The sequence below is a fragment of the Macrosteles quadrilineatus genome, unplaced genomic scaffold (genome assembly GCF_028750875.1).
Source record: "Macrosteles quadrilineatus isolate MER2022 unplaced genomic scaffold, UCM_ALF_1.0 Scaffold_9__3_contigs__length_116548681, whole genome shotgun sequence".
Taxonomy (NCBI): Eukaryota; Metazoa; Arthropoda; class Insecta; order Hemiptera; family Cicadellidae; genus Macrosteles; species Macrosteles quadrilineatus.
Window position 1 is genome coordinate 2,024,658 of NW_026542602.1, and position 20,610 is coordinate 2,045,267.

Here is a 20,610-nt window from a genome sequence, read left to right on the forward strand (position 1 = left end):
TTAAAACCTTATTTTGTGCGATTTTTGTCAAGTTTTCTCCCAATGTTTATCACATACGTCATCTATGAAATAAGGAACAGCTGTTTGAATCAAGATTTTTTTCTAGCTGTCACTGATATGTTTACATTAAATGTTGTATAAATATACCGCAACCATTTCCGATCACGTTTTGAGAGCAAATCCAAACCAAGTGAGATTAAAAAGGGTTTTCCTTACATAACGGATGAAATTAATCGCAAGTGCAACCGTGATGATAATCAATGTAATCAATGTGTAACTGTAATTGATATTAAATAACTAGGCATCATCCAGGCCAGGAACCATATAAAAAACAGGTCCGAGACGTAGGAAGTGGTGAAGGAAGTAGTCAAGGTGAGCTATCCGGAGTGTGGGGACCGTTTATGACGATTATATTAAGGTATCTGCAATCCTAAAATGATATGGGATGGGAGGGAAACAGGTCCGTGACTTAGGAAGGGGTGAAGGAAGTAGAAAGGGCAAACAGTGTGGAGTGAGGGAACTGGAAACAGTTTGTAGCAGTTAGAATAATGTATCTGCAATACTGAAACGCTATGAGAAGGGATGGAAACATGTCCAAGACTCAGGAAAGGGGGAAAGAATTAGTAACTGCTAGCAGTGCGGAGTGTGGGAAATGGATTCATGTATCTGCAATACTAATACTGCTTTCAGAGTAAACTAATGATTTTCCTCGAGCAAAGCTTGGTCCCCAGGTACTGTTATTTAAATTGGGAATGAATATGTCTTAATTATGGAAATATGTTAGTAAATATGTAATCAGACAATTTAAAATTCGCTTAGTCTTCAGGTTTGCTGCGGCGGGGGTATTTCATTATTTAATACCACATAATTGAAATAAGTCATTTCAATTATGAGTGGTATTATGGTTCAATTAAGTTGGGATTATTATTCACAATCTGAAAAAAATATACGACAAATAAATAAAAAAGTAAATACTTTGGGTTATATATCCAGGGGTTTTATGTGATCAAAAAAGTCGTAAACAGAAATCTTTTCAGTTGACATAGTTTATTATTCTGAACCGGACCTTACCTAACCAGTCCGCAATCAGGTAACTCAATCTCCTGACCAGAAGTCAGTTGTTGATCAACTTTGTTACAACAGATTCAGGAACTAAAAGTAAATACCGCCAAAACGTAACCATGCTGTAACCATATAACTTCTAAGCAAGCTATATTATTTACTCACTTACTACCAGAGTGTGTATTATTCATTTTATTTCTCCAAAAAATATACTTATGGATAAATTCTTAAGAAAATACTGTATAATTTAGTCTAACTACGTTCTTAGATAGTTTTTAACCATGTACCTTAAATGTTTTATGTTTACAACTGTACACTCGTATCGTAGTTTGTGGAATATAATTTGGGTTAGGGGTATTTTATTTCACCTTAGCAGTAATAAAACCTGCTTAGCTTATCTGCTGAAAAATTTCCTTCACACATAGGCCTACTCAAGTAGGTTTAGAAGATAATATCTTAGTAAATATCTTAGTAAATGGTGTTCATCCACACAAAGAATTGATCAAATCTCTCCTTTTATATCGTTACGTCCATTGCTTTAACTACGGGTTATTGAAATAATGTCATTTATAATATTTACTAATAGAGTTTTAACTTCTTTTGGAAATTTCGAGGCATTTGTTCATAATTTCATTTCCTAGTTTTCAATAAGTTTTAGTAAAACATTTGGTCGTTTTTAATACTTTCGTACGGTGTTATTGTTTGATCTTTAATCCACCATTAGATAATTTTAAGTATTTCTGATTCTGTTGCAACAATAAGACTTTTAACACTTAGCCAAAACTAAACAACGAAATGTTCAATTAAACTCAATCATTTAAAGGCTTGAAGTATTAATGAAATTAAATGAAAGAAAATTACAACCTGAGTCTAATTAAGATTCTAAGGGGTTTTATTCAAGCATTGGAGTTATTTGTATATGCGATTATTACATATTTCACTACATTAATATGCCGTTCAGAATTAAGAGACCAAACAGTCTATTCTTGTAATATATTCAAAGACTGCTTAGCATTCATGTGCATTGATTTGGTGATATAGCCAAGAGACATGTTGGTAATATCCTGATTAAACGTGGAGCTCCTCTTATCATTAAAATTATACAAATATGACGAGGACCACTTTGTTTATGAGACATCCCTCTCCAAAAAGCCGGGCAATAAATATTCAAATTTTTAAAAACTTTCATGTAGTGATATATTTACCGTCGTGTGACTCTGTATACAATGTAAACATGATTATTCCAGACGCGTGCGGGAAATGGTCTGTCAAAGAGACGAATGTCGAGTCTCCGTGAATGGAATGTATAACATCCCTTTCAACCATATGTGTAGGGAAAATCTAAAAGTGTGGTTGTATGTATCCCATCGACATATTTTTCAGTTAGTCTATTACAGTATATTTTCAAAATTTATAACTTAAAATATTTTTAATGACTTAAAAATCTATAATAATTTTCAATACAGTTTTAGGCTTAAGGTACTTTATTAATAAGTCGTTAAGTATGGTTCTATTATATCTTTTATGCTGAAAAGTGCAACTTATTATTGAATTTCAAAAGAACTTATTATCTTTATTGAAACAAAAGTTAATGTATTTTTGTAGCAATTCAAACAATATTATTTTATAGGTTATAGAAATGTAAATTGTTAAATTGAATTTATTAAATATAAAACAAGAAAACTGGTCACGCTTAACTACAATCTGGGTTATTTAGGGAAAAACGTAATCGAATTCCTTCAACGATATACAGATTCGGAGCATTTAAATTAATCCAGGAATTTTTTTACGATGGGAAATTCAAACGGATTTTCATATTTAGTCTTCACTAGAAAAAACCTTTAAAACACAAATGAAAAATATACAATTCCATTATGGTATAGTTTGCATTTTGTTTTATTTACATCATACACTACATAATAATATATAGCATTTGAAAGATCGGTTAGTCATTAATTATTTCAAATATGATAGTTATTATTATTAAAGGTTGTTTGGTATTGGTATTAGTCTAATCATATTTAAAATAATACAAAATCTAATCAAAATAATACTCAAAACCGTATTAAGACACATTTATCCAGTGATTACTGAAGATTGTTAAGGAAAACATGTCACATATTTAGTTCTAATGCATCAACGTGTTCAGGTTGTTCTGTACCATTGACACTCTAATGCTATTCACCAGACAAAGATAAAGCCGCTGTTGTAAAGACAAATAACACCTGCGTGATCAGGGTATACACTGTAGATGTTTTGTCAGGCTTTCATCTATACATTCACATGCTTCACACTAAGTGCTGCTTTACATTCTATCGTAGCTGTTAATAAGCCATCTTCTAAAACAAAAAATTCCACCATGTAACTCTGTAAACTAAAGCGTCACTTGTATACAAGAGGTTAAGTTACCTTGATTCTGTCCAAGTAATCCTTAAGTCGTCATTAGTGCGACCGGTTTCGATGTCTATGGCATCATTGTCAAGCTGAACGTAAAAATCGCTCCTAGGAGGTCGTCATGAGTCTTGAAACACACGTAACACGTAACACATAACACGTACACAAACAAAAAACGATAAAATGCATGGCCACACAACTAATTTACAGCACGGCGGCGGGTACAGGGTGTAGGTCTAGACTGACGCCGTGTCTTCCTCTCCCCACCTTCCCCCTCGAGTTATCAGCTGTTGATAATATTTCGTCGATGTTTAAAGCTGTCTCATAAATTATATTTGATTCAAATGAGGATTTATCATTTAGGATGTGTTGGGGGTGTTTTTTGCCGGCCTTGTAAATTTCGTATTCCTCAATAGTATCTAATAATCTTCCTCTTCCTTTATGGGATCGTAGAACTTCTAGATTGGTGTTAAAATCTGTATATTCATGGTTGTTATCAATTAAATGTTCAGCAAATGCGGAGTTAGGTTGGTTAACAGATGGTTTCGGGAGATGTTCTTTAAAACGTGTTTTAAATGGGCGTGAAGTCTGACCAATATAAAAACTTGGACAACTGTCACAATTCAGTTTGTATACACCTGAATTTTCTGTTTGATCGTCACGGTTTGTTTTCTTATCTTTTAATACTGATGAAAGTTTATTCGAGGTTTTAAATGAGACGATAACTTGGTTTTTAGACATTTCTCTGCTTAATGTATGGTTGAGATAGCTGCCAAATTCGGTGGAAACGTATTTCGGTCTGTCTAAGGTTGTTTTTATGCGGCTATTTTTGTTCTTATGTTTCAAGATTAGTTTGTCGATGATATTGCTCCTGTAACCGTTAGCTATTGCAATATATTTAATGGTATTGACCTCTTCGTTGTAGTTTTCTTCAGACATCGGGATTGATAGTAATCTATTAACAAAACTGTGATAAGCTGCCAATTTCTGGTTTTGAGGATGATGTGAACTATTATGGATGGTCTGGTGTGTGGTTGTAGGCTTTCTATAGATTTTAAAAACGAGTTTGTTTTTATCAGAACATCTTGAGATACTAAGGTCTAGAAAATTCAGTGTTTTATTGCTTTCGGTTTCGAGAGTAAACTTTATGTTTTTATGTAAGCTGTTCATGTAAGTTAGTAGCATTCCCAACTGTCGCTTTGTGCCATTAAACAGGACAATAGTGTCGTCTACATAACGATGATAAAATACCATTTTTTCTCTCAGGCGGTTTTTATCAGACCATAAATGTTTATTCTCAAGGTCGTTTAAATATATCTCTGCTAATATGGATGATAGCGGAGAACCCATCGCTAACCCTTCTTTTTGTAAAAATATTTTGTCTTCAAACTGGAAATAATTCTGTTTCATAATAGTTTCGGTGAGTCTTATGAGGTCGTTTACAGCTTCTTTGCATAAAGATGAGTTTGTTAATAAGTTCTTTTCGAGTATTGAAAGGGTTTCATTTACTGGTACATTTGTGTACAGATTAACTACATCGAATGATGCTAAAATGTAACTATCTTTTAGAGTTACATGATTTATCATATTTACAAGATCAGTACTATTTTTTAGACTAGAACTTTTGTCAAATTTGACCTCGCGTCGTATTATGGAGTCCAATTTCTTTGCAACTTTGTATCCTGGGGATGGAATGAAATTTACAAGTGGCCTTATGGGTATGTCCGGCTTATGAATTTTGGGCAACCCTCTAAAAATAGGAGCCTGTGGGTTGGTTACTTTTAGACTTTTCATCTCAGTTTTTGTCAGTAGCTTTGTGCTAGCATTAATTTGTTTATTAATTTCTTTAGAATATTTAACTGTCGGATCTTTGCTCATTTGGTTTATGTCGTTAGCCTCGAAAAATGCGTGAACTTTGTTTAAGTAGTCACGTTTGGGAAGAATAACTATCGAGTTTCCTTTATCAGCTTTGCAAATCACGGCATGGTTCTCCGCGACCTTATCTCTAATGCGTGTAGCTACTTTCCTCAGTGACCTATGTTTGACATGTTCAGCCCTGTCAAATTGACTACCTGCTACATTCCTGGCTTTTTTAACAATTGTGGCTCGAGCTAATGTTCTGGAACTTTCGTCTTTTAACATTTTTATAGCGGATTCAGAATGTAAAATTTCAGAAACCAGGGACTTTTTTCTGCCATTCGAAAAATTAAAATTAAGTCCTTTACTAAGTAGAGCAATTTCGTCATCATTAAATTCGATGTTTGTATGGTTCAATACTACAGGGTGAAATTTGTGATTACATTTAATCATCTCTTTCTGTATTTGGGTGTCTGAGAGATCTTTGATTTTTTTCCTTTGTGTTCTCTTTTTAACTACAATTTTTCTGTTAATCTGTGAATCTAAGTTGTAGATGATGTCATCTCTTTGGCTAGCATGTAATGTGCTTATTAATTTCAAATGTATGTTAAATAGTAATTTATTTAACATGTCTTTCTTAGCATGTAAGAATTTAATTTCATGTTTCAACCAAGCTTTTTCGGCTATTGCTTTGGCTTTCAATGCAGCAAAACCATAGTATTGAACCATACAAACATCGAATTTAATGATGACGAAATTGCTCTACTTAGTAAAGGACTTAATTTTAATTTTTCGAATGGCAGAAAAAAGTCCCTGGTTTCTGAAATTTTACATTCTGAATCCGCTATAAAAATGTTAAAAGACGAAAGTTCCAGAACATTAGCTCGAGCCACAATTGTTAAAAAAGCCAGGAATGTAGCAGGTAGTCAATTTGACAGGGCTGAACATGTCAAACATAGGTCACTGAGGAAAGTAGCTACACGCATTAGAGATAAGGTCGCGGAGAACCATGCCGTGATTTGCAAAGCTGATAAAGGAAACTCGATAGTTATTCTTCCCAAACGTGACTACTTAAACAAAGTTCACGCATTTTTCGAGGCTAACGACATAAACCAAATGAGCAAAGATCCGACAGTTAAATATTCTAAAGAAATTAATAAACAAATTAATGCTAGCACAAAGCTACTGACAAAAACTGAGATGAAAAGTCTAAAAGTAACCAACCCACAGGCTCCTATTTTTAGAGGGTTGCCCAAAATTCATAAGCCGGACATACCCATAAGGCCACTTGTAAATTTCATTCCATCCCCAGGATACAAAGTTGCAAAGAAATTGGACTCCATAATACGACGCGAGGTCAAATTTGACAAAAGTTCTAGTCTAAAAAATAGTACTGATCTTGTAAATATGATAAATCATGTAACTCTAAAAGATAGTTACATTTTAGCATCATTCGATGTAGTTAATCTGTACACAAATGTACCAGTAAATGAAACCCTTTCAATACTCGAAAAGAACTTATTAACAAACTCATCTTTATGCAAAGAAGCTGTAAACGACCTCATAAGACTCACCGAAACTATTATGAAACAGAATTATTTCCAGTTTGAAGACAAAATATTTTTACAAAAAGAAGGGTTAGCGATGGGTTCTCCGCTATCATCCATATTAGCAGAGATATATTTAAACGACCTTGAGAATAAACATTTATGGTCTGATAAAAACCGCCTGAGAGAAAAAATGGTATTTTATCATCGTTATGTAGACGACACTATTGTCCTGTTTAATGGCACAAAGCGACAGTTGGGAATGCTACTAACTTACATGAACAGCTTACATAAAAACATAAAGTTTACTCTCGAAACCGAAAGCAATAAAACACTGAATTTTCTAGACCTTAGTATCTCAAGATGTTCTGATAAAAACAAACTCGTTTTTAAAATCTATAGAAAGCCTACAACCACACACCAGACCATCCATAATAGTTCACATCATCCTCAAAACCAGAAATTGGCAGCTTATCACAGTTTTGTTAATAGATTACTATCAATCCCGATGTCTGAAGAAAACTACAACGAAGAGGTCAATACCATTAAATATATTGCAATAGCTAACGGTTACAGGAGCAATATCATCGACAAACTAATCTTGAAACATAAGAACAAAAATAGCCGCATAAAAACAACCTTAGACAGACCGAAATACGTTTCCACCGAATTTGGCAGCTATCTCAACCATACATTAAGCAGAGAAATGTCTAAAAACCAAGTTATCGTCTCATTTAAAACCTCGAATAAACTTTCATCAGTATTAAAAGATAAGAAAACAAACCGTGACGATCAAACAGAAAATTCAGGTGTATACAAACTGAATTGTGACAGTTGTCCAAGTTTTTATATTGGTCAGACTTCACGCCCATTTAAAACACGTTTTAAAGAACATCTCCCGAAACCATCTGTTAACCAACCTAACTCCGCATTTGCTGAACATTTAATTGATAACAACCATGAATATACAGATTTTAACACCAATCTAGAAGTTCTACGATCCCATAAAGGAAGAGGAAGATTATTAGATACTATTGAGGAATACGAAATTTACAAGGCCGGCAAAAAACACCCCCAACACATCCTAAATGATAAATCCTCATTTGAATCAAATATAATTTATGAGACAGCTTTAAACATCGACGAAATATTATCAACAGCTGATAACTCGAGGGGGAAGGTGGGGAGAGGAAGACACGGCGTCAGTCTAGACCTACACCCTGTACCCGCCGCCGTGCTGTAAATTAGTTGTGTGGCCATGCATTTTATCGTTTTTTGTTTGTGTACGTGTTATGTGTTACGTGTTACGTGTGTTTCAAGACTCATGACGACCTCCTAGGAGCGATTTTTACGTTCAGCTTGACAATGATGCCATAGACATCGAAACCGGTTGCACTAATGACGACTTAAGGATTACTTGGACAGAATCAAGGTAACTTAACCTCTTGTATACAATTCATGAAGTAATCCGGAAGGCAATACACAAAATGAAGTAAAGCGTCACATTAGTTTCATTGAGACCTTGAGATATTATACAGTCTGCAACATTAGTCTTTAACAATACTAACAATTTCACAAACAATTTCTAATTTACTTGTAGTAGCTAAAGGTGTTCATTTTTATTTTCACCACCCAATGATAAATACTTCATCAAGTAAAAGTTTTTAAACAATGCATACGGCACCGATTGGGTTTTGAAAGTAGGTTTTGTATTTTTAACCGACAAGCAAACCTGTCTACTTAAAAAAATATTTAACCAATATATATGAATATCATGATTACTATAGTGTTATTTTCATTACATTGAAAGTATAGAGGATAAAAAAATTGCCTAAGAAATGTATTTCTCAACTTTCACAATGTTGTGCCGAGTAGACAAAAGCGAAATGAACATTGAGTTAGCACATGGGATTTATTGTTTTGTTCTCAGAAAGTAGGAAGATTGTTTTCACTAGAACTGTTTTACAACAAGCGTTAAAATAATTAGATAAGACACTTTCTATCAACACAAAATTTACTTGCCAAACCTTAATGGGGGTTTCTTTTGACCTTGACTTATTAAGATATAGTTAAAATTTTTTATATATTCTTATCTCTCTATTTGTCAAAACTTTCAATTGTTGAAAATTTTGTTAAATTATATTTTCCCTAGAAATAATTCAAAAAAAAAGTAACAACATTAATATAATGATAATGCTGGCACGTAAAATAATGTCAAGTTATTAAAATCGTTGAATTTGACATACATTAACTCAGCCTTACTTCACTTAGGCTTTGCATAATCCTCTTTGGTTATAAAAGAGTTGTTAAAAGGAACCTTTTACAGTGAGACAGCCGCCTCGCCGAGTGCAATGTCATGGAAGTGACATTTGTCTTTTCAACAGCTCATTCCCTCTACGTCTGATGTCAAACTTATGTCTATCTATGGTAGAACTTGTCAACGATAACATTCATTTAACAATTCACATAGGTAGCTTAATAACTTTATAACTTGCGAATATTTCTTAAGTGATTTTTTTCAGATTAAAGTACTTTTTGTATGTTTAAGGGTTTGAAGAAATGTTCTTCACATAAGGCATATAATATTTTCATATTAACACGATAATAAGTAAGTCCCATATATACTATATGTATGCTTATACGAAATCCTTTAATGAGGTTGTGGGTAGTAAATATTAGTTATAACCCTTTTAGTTGTACATTTCTAAAACATTAGTAAAATCATACCTCCACTTTGGTAATTATTCTTTTTACAACTTACTGAAGTATATTCACTTATACAATTAAAAAGTACAACTTAGTAAAACGAAACTTGACTTCAATCATGTAATAACTAACTGACAACAAAAAGTAAATAATCTTGCTATTTGTAACATATGGTAATAAATGTTGTGAATTGATACAGACCAAAAGCACGAACACTTCACCTTCTCGCCGAGATTGAACTACTGTCCTTGTCTTCAAGAAGGTTTTTATGTTTTAGTTGGTCGGCGTGTTTTTTAAAGGTTCTTCCATTGTTACCTTCAACTTTCCAAACGTTTCGCCCTAGTCTCTTCAAGATTACTCCGGGTTTCCACACAACATTTCCGTTTCTAGTTTCTGCCCAAAACACAGGCTCATTTATTTTGAAGTTAAGGCTAGTAGTGGCTTCAGTTGCTTCTTCTTTATTCTCTTTCTCTTTTGTTTTATCTTCTTTAACCTTGTCCCTTAAAGCTAAAGGAACAGGCCTTGCCTTTTTAAACACTGGTGTAGCGCCCTCTTTTAAGTACAAATAAGCTGTTGTCTTTGAACATTTATTTTCTTTGGGTTGAAAAACGTCAGAAAACTCATCTACAAGTTTGGCAAGTTGTTGATCCGTATTTTCTACTTGTAAGGTTTGTTTATACGGTTCTGAACATATCCTTTGCAAATCGGAAAGTGATATTTTGTGGAGAAATAAAGGTAAAATCCAATCTCTTCCCAAAATATTTTGTTTGACACCCGAAGCAACAAAAGCTCTGAGTTTCGTTTTAACGTTTGCGAAAGCAACTTCTACATCCATCTCACCAAGAAGTTTAACACAATTGCCCGTAAATGAAGTAAAATTCTGCTTACTTAACAGAAGGTTTGGTTTTCCTATCTGTTTCCAAGTATGATCTGAGATGATTGATGCGCAGCTACCTGTATCAAACTGCATCCTTACGATCTGGTTATTGAGTAAGATGTTAAGATTAAGTATCGGGTAAAAAGTTGCCTGCTTTCCGATTGAATGAATGTCCTGTATTCCTCCCAAAGAGTTCGTGTCACTATAGCTAGTTACAGCATTATCAACAACGTTACTCCTTTCCTTTGACTTTGGATCATTCTCAACAATGTTGCTCCTAAGGTGTTGTTTCTTCACTTGCCCCGTTTTACATATTCTAGTTATGTGATTCCTACTCCCGCATTTGTAACATATTGGATTTTTGATGTTACAATTCCTTTTAAGATGTTTACCACCACATATAAAGCATGGTCCTGGAGATATAACGTTACAATATTCCCTCTGAGAAAAACTATTTAATAAAGCATCTTTTACTGAGAAAAGAGAATTAGCTACGTTAACGACTTCTGAGAACGTTTCATAATCCTTCTCCATGAGTTTGGATTTTGTATTGTTGTCACGTATTTCCATTACAAAAGCGGTAACAAGTGCTTGTTGGAAAAATTGAATGGGAAATTGACAATCATTTACTTTATGCCTCAAAAGATTGGCAAACTCCGTCAGACTCTCGCAGCCCTGACGGAGTGAAAAAAACCTGACTCTTTCCGCAATAGCGATTTTTTTAGTTTTAAAGTTGTCCAACAACAGTTTAAAAAGTTCTTCATACTTAAAGTCATTTAAATCATTAGGTCTACAAAGATTAACCAGTGTGCTTAACACATTAGTACTCAAAGAGTTTATGAATAGTAAGCGTTTGGTTTCGTCATCGTTAATTCCATTGAGTTTAAGACCTGTAGTAAACTTAATGTGCCACACATCAATCTCTACTGTGTCCGGGTCGAACAAGTCACATTTAAAATTACTAATACTTTTTTCATTACGAACTTGATCGGTACCTGGATCGTCTTGATGTCGTCTCGGCATTGTGTGAGTTCGAATTCCTCGTCGCCAATGAAGTATATTCACTTATACAATTAAAAAGTACAACTTAGTAAAACGAAACTTGACTTTAATCATGTAATAACTAACTGACAACAAAAAGTAAATAATCTTGCTATTTGTAACATATGGTAATAAATGTTGTGAATTGATACAGACCAAAAGCACGAACACTTCACTTACAATGCATTTAAAGTGTTTTTAAATGAAACACACAAGCACACACGCACACACATGCACATACAGACACAAAATTTTACTCCATTTAGGAATCAACAAACATACAAAATGCGTCAACACTAAACCCACCCTCATCATTGAAAAAGTCCATAGATGCAAAACGCGTTTTGTTTTTGAAAAGGCGGGATGTTAAAATACAGACATGCAAACCTACATTATTTATGTATATTCCAAGTGAAAGACTGAAACATATTTCCTACAACAGAAATCCAGAGATAAATCAAATTTACGCTGTGAACGCACGAGATCTCGTAGGAATCTAAATCCTTTATTTTGTTTACTTACTGAGGAATGGCTACATGTACAACCCTAGTCTTTATGTCGGTTTCGCTTTAGCAGCAGGTAATTTATACACCCACCAATAACTTTAAGTCCTCACACACAATTTTTTATTTCAAGCTAGGATATTTTTCCTTAGCTTTTCAAAACACCCTCCTACATTTTAATTCTTTAGAATTAATAGTTCACATTGCCATTTCAAATACTTTTGTTCAAATTATCTATGCGAAATTCTATATACAGCTAATGGTAAATTAAATTGCTTGAGGGCAATAAAGGTATGAGAATTAATTGTTATGAATTGAATTTATATTGATATTTGTATTTTTTTTTTCATTTTAAAAAAAGTGGTAATAGTGGCATTTCCTCTTGGAAGTCTTTAATCAAATTCGGTAAAACACTATTAGGGCTTGGCCATGTTATTTCGTAACCCCGTGGTTCGGAACCAAACTTATGCTATAGGACATTATATATAGAAATAGAGATCTTTCACTGTATTGAAAAACTACTTATGATGAATTCCAGTCCAAATTGACAAACAATTTCCACTTAAGACACAAATAACAAATATTCTACTTAACAGGTTTTTACAATGAGTAGAAAATATATCGTTTTACTAATAACCAGGCTATATGGCTCAGTTCTGTCTTACTTGGACCATATAGATAAGAGAATGCTGGTTAATGCTGGGACAGATATCAGAAACCAATATGTTCCTGGAGAAACAATATTGGGACTCTTCCACCTCACTGCACTGTCAATGTAGTTTGCCTGAGAATGTTTAGCTCAATATAACCTGTAAATGGTCTGATTTTTAAGCTACCAACAAAAAAAAATTAAATAAAAAATAAACAACAATATCAAAACAAACAATCAATCCCCACATTGACACATACAGGTTGAACAACTATACCGTAACACATTATTCACAATGATCATTTAAACTCTCCATTTTATTGTATACTAATTGTACATAGAAGTTAAGGGTAAATAATTTTGATTAAAACGAAACAAGGAACATTTCCATCTCCGTTATAACAACAGTGATGTTCATCCGAGGTAATCCATCTTTATCTTTCATCATAACAACAATACAGTTTACAATTGTGATCTCTTATTTCAACATTTACTGCGTCAACCCTTAAGTTTGATTATTCTTTTGCTTCAAGTCCATGTATTTTGCCATTAGTGGAAATGGTTGCAAAATTTAGTAATTGAATCATATTGAAATAACCTATAATTATATTTTTGTTTTATTGTAAAACTAGACTGCATACATCATTTCGTAGCGTTCTATTTAAGGACAGTTAGTATATTTGGTAAAAGTCTCTGATATGGTCTCTATATTTCAAATTCACACTTTAATGCTGGTGGTAAATGTATTAGCATTTTTACTTGAAACTTTGTTGTGAAATTATAAACGATACATAGGAAAATTATGTTATATGGCTACATTTTAGGAATAGAACCCTACCCATGATTATTGTCCATTGGCAGCTCCAATTGCGTGGTTATAAGGTTGGATAGGTTAAGGGTTATTACTTACTTACTTAATCCCGTTAACTTCTCCTAGAGCATAGAGTCTCTACTGTCCCTCTCCACATGACCCTGTTGTTTGTTTTTCTCTTAAACCCTTCCCAGTTTTCTCTTTCTCCTTCAGCTCCTCGACCAACGTCTGTTTCCACGTGTTTTTGTCTTCCCACTCCCCTGATTCCATCCAGGTTCCACCCCAATGCCTATTTAGCCACATCCCTATTTCCCTTCCGCAAGGTTTGCCCATCCCATCTCCACTTACTTATTTTGATTTGAACGTCAATTGGTTCTTGGTTCGAGCAATGTCATAGTTCTTCGTTTCTTACAGTTTACGGGTTATTGTAAGCTAGAATCCAGCTATGGCTTAGCAATCTGAACCGTTTTCTTTAGAGTTAATCACTGTAGGTTCAGCATTAAATCCCTTACAATAACCATTCCAATTACTCTCTCTTTATTCAATAAAGCATTTTTGTTTCAGATTCAAGATGTCAGCCGAAGTACCAGAACCTGTCCCGAGCTGGTCCTCCTCTAAGATCTCTCAGACTGAGTATTCTGTGTGAATAGCTTCTCCCCGTCTAGCTACGATGACTTTCTACCTTTCAACCTTCGCCCTCGTCGTACCTACTGTCATCACTATAGGATACTCAGCCATAGGTTGGTTTAATTTAAAATGATATAATGATTGTTTTTCATATTTACCTCAGTTTTAACGCTGTAGTTAAAGACTTGTCTTTTTAATTTGAGAATACAAACCAGCGGGAAAAGGTAGTTATATAAAAATACTTTAGAAGAGTAAAACACTAACCTAATTAAAAACGAATAATAATTATAGCTTATAATTCTAGAAGCCATCAAAATAGAAAAATATTATCTTTATTTCTAAAAATAATTGCAATTAAACAAATTATCACCCATTTTCGTGTTTTACCATTTGAAATTTGCCCTTAAAGATGCATTTATTTTTAAATAGCAAAAATGAAATAAGTTTTAAGGCTTTTAGATACGTTGAATTTTAAGTGATCGATTTCATAAAATACTGTTCAAAGCTCACGAACTGTGTTTTTTTTTGTCATAGCCTGGATTACTATGATTATTACAATGGTAGGTTTTATACTACCTTATGTCCTTAATGTTAAGTGATCTTGATCTTGTAGTTGTCTACCATTGTTTCTAACTCTTTGTAGATTCCTTTTTGTCTCATGAACCTAGTAATAAGATTATAGTAATTCGAAAGATATTTACTTCTTAAATTTCCAAATTACAAGATTAGGTACTAATGAAGTCTCCAATGTAATTTAAGTTTGTTTAAAGTTGTGTAATATTTCCTCCTCTCTTGACTTGTGAATATGATTGGATTTTTACAGATTTCCCACAGACCAGATCGTTCCCAGGGGTCGAGGACGAGCCTGACTTCGAAGGCCCGATCAACAACGTGACAGTAGCCTTGGGCAGAGAGGCGATCCTTGTGTGTACCACCACAGAGCTGGGGAACTACAGGGTACGTGGGGGACGAGCTTGGCTCAGGGAAGAGCCCGGTTACATTTAAAATAGTAGTTTCTAGCCATTGTCCCAGTAAGTGGGTTAATCTGTAAAAGCGTAGATTGAAACCAACGGTAACCATTCCAGAAATACAGAAAGCAGTAAAGTATATTATTTGTTTTATACTAAGCATTTCCTAAAAAGTTGAAGTTTTATCACATATCGTTTTAAATTGTGAATAAAGTAGAGCGAAAATGTTATCAAACATGCTAAACGACGAAACACGGATTAACACTTCAAACTAAATCCTCCTAAATGAATCAAATCCACACGTAACTTCAGCTAGAAGTTAGTAATTGCTTAACTTGTGAAAGACGCCTCTTACTTCCAAAGTGTTGCTTTCGTCAAAAATGGGTTTTATAACGTTCGTGTGGTGAACATTATAATGAGTATTTATTACACGAGAAACTACTATAAGGCACCTATCCAACCCCTAATTGTTATATGTTATTTATAATCTTGTTTGTGGGTATTTACTGATGAATATATTCCTTTCAACCGAATTATCATGGTTTTGATTCGCTAAACAGTATGCTATTGTTCTGAATTTGTCTTATTTATCACACTCAATCAATAATTTCTAAACTAAGCCTATATGTAACGGTAAAGAGGAAAATTTTGCAATGTAATTTCTAAAAAAGTAGAAAGTGGAATCGTTGGAGAAACTTTTCTAAATAATGACTTAAAATTAAACAGCAACATTTTTTTTTTTAATATCGCATTATTTATTCTAGGTCGGATGGATGAAGGCGGACGACCAGACTATCCTCAGTCTTCACACACGTCTGGTCACTCACAACCCCAGGATAGGTATAACCTACGACCACAACAACTGGGGTCTTCACATTAGACAAGTCAAGGCCTCTGACAAGGGCTGCTACATGTGCCAGATCAACACCAGCATCATGAAGAAACAAGTCGGCTGTATAGACGTGCACAGTAAGTTTTGCAAAGAAAAACAACAATCACTTCTCTCTCAGGGTCATTTGTATAGGAGTTGATGATTAGCATCACCAGATATTTTCACCAAGTCATCCGATCCTCTGAATTCTCCTAAGATGTTCCAATTATTTTCATTCCCACTACATCTGCTTGGATCTTACTGGGGGTCATCTTCCATCAGGGTTTAATATTCCCTAATATCTTTTCAGTTGACCTTCCTCAGACCTTCTCAGTCCATGTTCTGTCCATTTAATTCTTCCACGCTTATTTCTTCAATCTTATAATATGCTGTTGCATAGTTCCCTTATCACCCTCCTCTTTTTCACATGTAGGCCCATGTATATGTCATGGTACTTTATTTTCAAATAATTTCTGTGAAACCTAGATTTAGAGTTGGTACTAGAATTAAGTTAGATATATATAGCCAAAAAACATAGGAACTACGCACGATTTTTGTGTGGTCAATAGTTCTGATCGCCATAGTTAAGTCTGCTGGACTTCTAGGCCTTAACAATAAAAGGACAGACATCCATAATATCCGTAAACAGAAAATGGAGCCACCATTTATTGGCTAAGCAAAAAGAAAGATAGTTTACCGATGAAGGCTGGGAGGCTTTACAATGTTCTCCCAGTACAGTTCAAGGTGCGAACGATGGATTTGAAATTGGACCTAGCACATTTGTCAGGAGATACGCTTTATATTCTTTTTTACTAACTGAGGTACGATTTGAGGGGGTGAACCTAAAACTTAGTTAACTCTTCAACACAATGATTGGATTATATTTAATCCACAATACGGTGTATACTATTTTTTCACCAAAAGATATACATATATTATTTCAGTAAAATTAAAACTACATTGTTAAGCAGGAGTATATGCAATGCTGTTCTTTTAACACCCACAACAAAAAATATTTCTCCCTTGTTTTAACATTTCAGCTACATCCAACCTTTCGAAATTGTTATAAATTAAAGGTAATTATTATAGCTTAACTTAAGTTGACTAGAATACCCTCTCATTGCAGTACCTCCGGACATAGAGGATGTAGGGACGTCATCAGACGTTACCGTCCAGGAAGGGGAGAATGCAACTCTCACTTGTAAAGCTAAGGGACATCCTACCCCGAGAATAACTTGGAGGAGGGAGGACAGTGAGCAAATAGTCATCAGGAAAACACCCAAGGAAACATTCAAAGGTATATACATATAAAGTAATGTATCATTTCAAAAGAAAGTTGGTAAACAGCACCATGTTGTTGTAAATATTGATTCAGTTGTAGCCAAGAGGTTAGAGTGCTTACCTTCGTATTTGAAGTTAGACTCCAATTCAGGGGATTCTGAAACAAGTATGATTAGTCAGTTTTTACATAAAATAATATTATCTAAAATTGAGTCACTTAAGTGTATTATAACACCAAGGTTTGAGGCACAACATAAGAAATTGAACGAAAATAGTGTTAAAACAAATAAAAAATATTTATAATGATTGATTTTAATTAAAATTTCAAAGAAAGTTATGTCGTGTGCCGAAGAATGAGTATATATAGTTAAAGCTTAAATGAAGCTAAATGTTATGAGTAAAATTCTAATTATTTCTAATGTTACACACTAAGTTTGTCGAAGTGGTTTCTCTAAGAGCCCAATTACCATAGTCTGAATAGTCATACTCCACGCTAAAACATCCTAAGCAGACATTCAGTGTGCCCTTATGTATCCATTATTTCATTTAAACTCCAAAGCTGCACAAAGAGAGATTACAAATTTGCTCTGGTTTCAAGTTTCCGCTATCTGCGTCGTAATCCACAGCCCAAACATACAAAGGGTACTTTGTTGGTAGCTTTACAATTAGATGATGACTTTGAAGCGCTCGTAAAATTGTGTTTGGTGTTAAGCTGTTAGACTATAGCCACCAGAATCTAATTTTCTTAAATGCAACAGACTCGGAAAGTTATCTTGTAATTGTAGTGGTTTGCTATTAAACAGAGAATGTCAAAAATTATGTGATTCCGAAATGTTGATAAGATTTAGGAATTGGCAGTTTAATTTTTTAGTAAACGTTACAATTTATATGGGTTAAAATCGTAGCGAGTTCCCACATTTGGAATTCAAATGAAGTTGTGATTGTAGATATTGGTGTAACCTACTTCAAAAATGCATATATTTAACTCGGTCGAGATGATTTAAAAAAAAAAAACATTAACAAATACTATTACAATTATTCAAATTCTGGTATGTTAGCACACACTTGTTCTAAACTTCATAAAACTTTAAGGATGTTTTCAGCAATGGGAAACCCATTATTAGCACAAGTACTTAAAATGTACTAACATTAACCTAAACGTAAAACATTTGAATATTAAGAGTCCTTGGAGCCTACAAGTTAAAACTCATAATACAATTACAAAAGTAGGAAGACAATTTCTAATCTCACAGTGCACTAGATATTTAAATTACAATCACTTTGGTATTTGAAAATTTTTGGATGGTAAATAACCCTTAAACAGCTGTTTGAAATAATCCAAGATGACAGCTACCCTGAAAGACTCTTAAATGTGTTCTTTCTGAAATGGGTTGAACGAGAAAAATTACATATTCATTTAAAGTAATAAAAACAATACTTATTTGCCTGCGTTGTTAATTTATACCGTTCATATAGTTTAAAAGTGTTATTTATGGATTTACTGATGTCTTTCATGCTTTTCTCACTTATTCATGATTGATATTCATTGTTTTTTCAACATTACAGTAGAGTCGTTCAGTGGAGACAGCCTACATCTAGTGAAGCTGGACCGTAAACAGATGGGAGCGTATTTCTGTATCGCCAGCAACGATGTTCCACCAGCTGTCAGCAAGAGAATAACACTAAATGTCAACTGTAAGTAGGAATATTAAATATTTTATTTTATAAATTACCATATAGCATATACATGGAGAATCGTATAAGATCTCCAGTATTTAGACGAACTGTTAATTCTGCATTGGTGAAATAAAATAGATTCACACTACATCAAACCATAGACAAAAATATTAAATTAGACTGTCAGCCCTGCTGTAGTTACCATGGTTACCATTGGTTCTGGCGCACACCACTAGGAGCACCGTGTAGTTACGTAGTGCGTATGCCGTAACTACATGGTGCTCCCAGCGGTGTGCGCCAGAACCTACGGTAACCATGGTGACCTTGGCATATCTGACGTGTCTATGACCAAACCCAAGCAAAATGATAAACATAACATCAAAGGTTTTTTATAAGGGATGTTCCAAAACTTAGGTATTTTTAAAATATTTTTTAGAAATATCACGTACATACACATCATACTATCACATACTATACATTATTTCTTATTTCAATATAAAACGACTCACTCCCACGCATGGGTTTTCCCATGTGGAATTAATTTCGTATACTTTTAAGGTATTCAGTTATATTTCTATTGTAATATGATATTTTGTAAAAAATTTAAAATATAATTATTTTATACGAAATAAAAGGAATTTTTATTTGATTTGATTGATTTGTTAGTTTTTAAAATATTTATTAAAAACAATAAAGTCAATAAGAGTTCAATCATTTTCATTCGTTTTAGAATTTAGGATTTTTGTAACCATCATGGTTTATTATTTTAAAATTAAGGCATCTCTACACTGATTAAAATCCAACCCCTGAGATATTCACCCTGTTTAATCCTATGGCTTAGCCTAGACATTGTAATTACGAAAATCATCTATTTTTTGTGGACTGATTTGTATGGTCACTAATAACTTTCTTTAATTAAGTATGCACTGTAATACAGGAAAACAATTATGTAATAACCAGGTAAATGTTAAGCTATAAACAAAAGACATAATGCTACGGAAACTAACATTCAACTTTTTATTCATAATATTAGGGCTATACGTCTATACTACAGGTTAACTTATAAAACAATATGTAGTAAGAACTATTAACTGATAGTCTATTTGAACTAAATTGAGTAAGTAATGTTTTTTCTTTGTAAAACTCAAACAGAAAGTAGACGCTTAAACGATGAAGAGAAAGATGGTAGTTATTATTCGAATCACGCAGCCATAATTGTCGATTCTATAATACAATCCTATAAGCCTTTGTCATGATAACAACTTCTTCAGCCCGAATCGTTACTTTTACGTTCATCGTTTTACTTTATGTTCCAATGTTTAAGTATTATTTGCATTGCTTTTACGTTTCTTTGAGAGTTATACAACGTTTTTTACATATAGCTTTTGAAATTTAATTCACGGACGATTACGAAATTTCATCCTACGTTGTGGGGTTAATCTATCATAAAACATGTATAAATGCAGACAAATTATAAATAAGTAACAATCAAATTAGTAGTTACAAATAATCATCGACGGTTCACTACTGATATTTTTGGGATGTTTTTGTAAATCTTCATACCCCCACCTCTTAGTATTACTGATACTTAAGAGAAATATTTTTACCACAAAAAACTAATTCTTTTTTATAGCATTTCAGGACCAATTATTTGCAAATAAAAATTATAAATTACCTATTGTCACCTTATGGGCGAAATTTCATCCTTGATTAATTAACCTTTTTGTTTGTCATATAAG

General features: G+C 33.5%; 1 protein-coding gene across 1 annotated transcript in view; it reads left to right on the plus strand.

Moving 5' to 3' along the window:
* Window positions 1-20,610, plus strand: part of LOC129002267 (lachesin-like) — a 182,307-nt gene that overhangs the window by 155,157 nt on the left and 6,540 nt on the right. Inside the window, exons 5-9 of the mRNA XM_054429945.1 lie at window positions 14,012-14,187; window positions 14,898-15,031; window positions 15,807-16,011; window positions 17,040-17,210; window positions 18,761-18,889. Of these exons, the coding sequence (XP_054285920.1) occupies window positions 14,118-14,187; window positions 14,898-15,031; window positions 15,807-16,011; window positions 17,040-17,210; window positions 18,761-18,889 (709 nt within the window). The 5' untranslated portion in view covers window positions 14,012-14,117. The remainder of the gene's footprint in view (window positions 1-14,011; window positions 14,188-14,897; window positions 15,032-15,806; window positions 16,012-17,039; window positions 17,211-18,760; window positions 18,890-20,610) is intronic.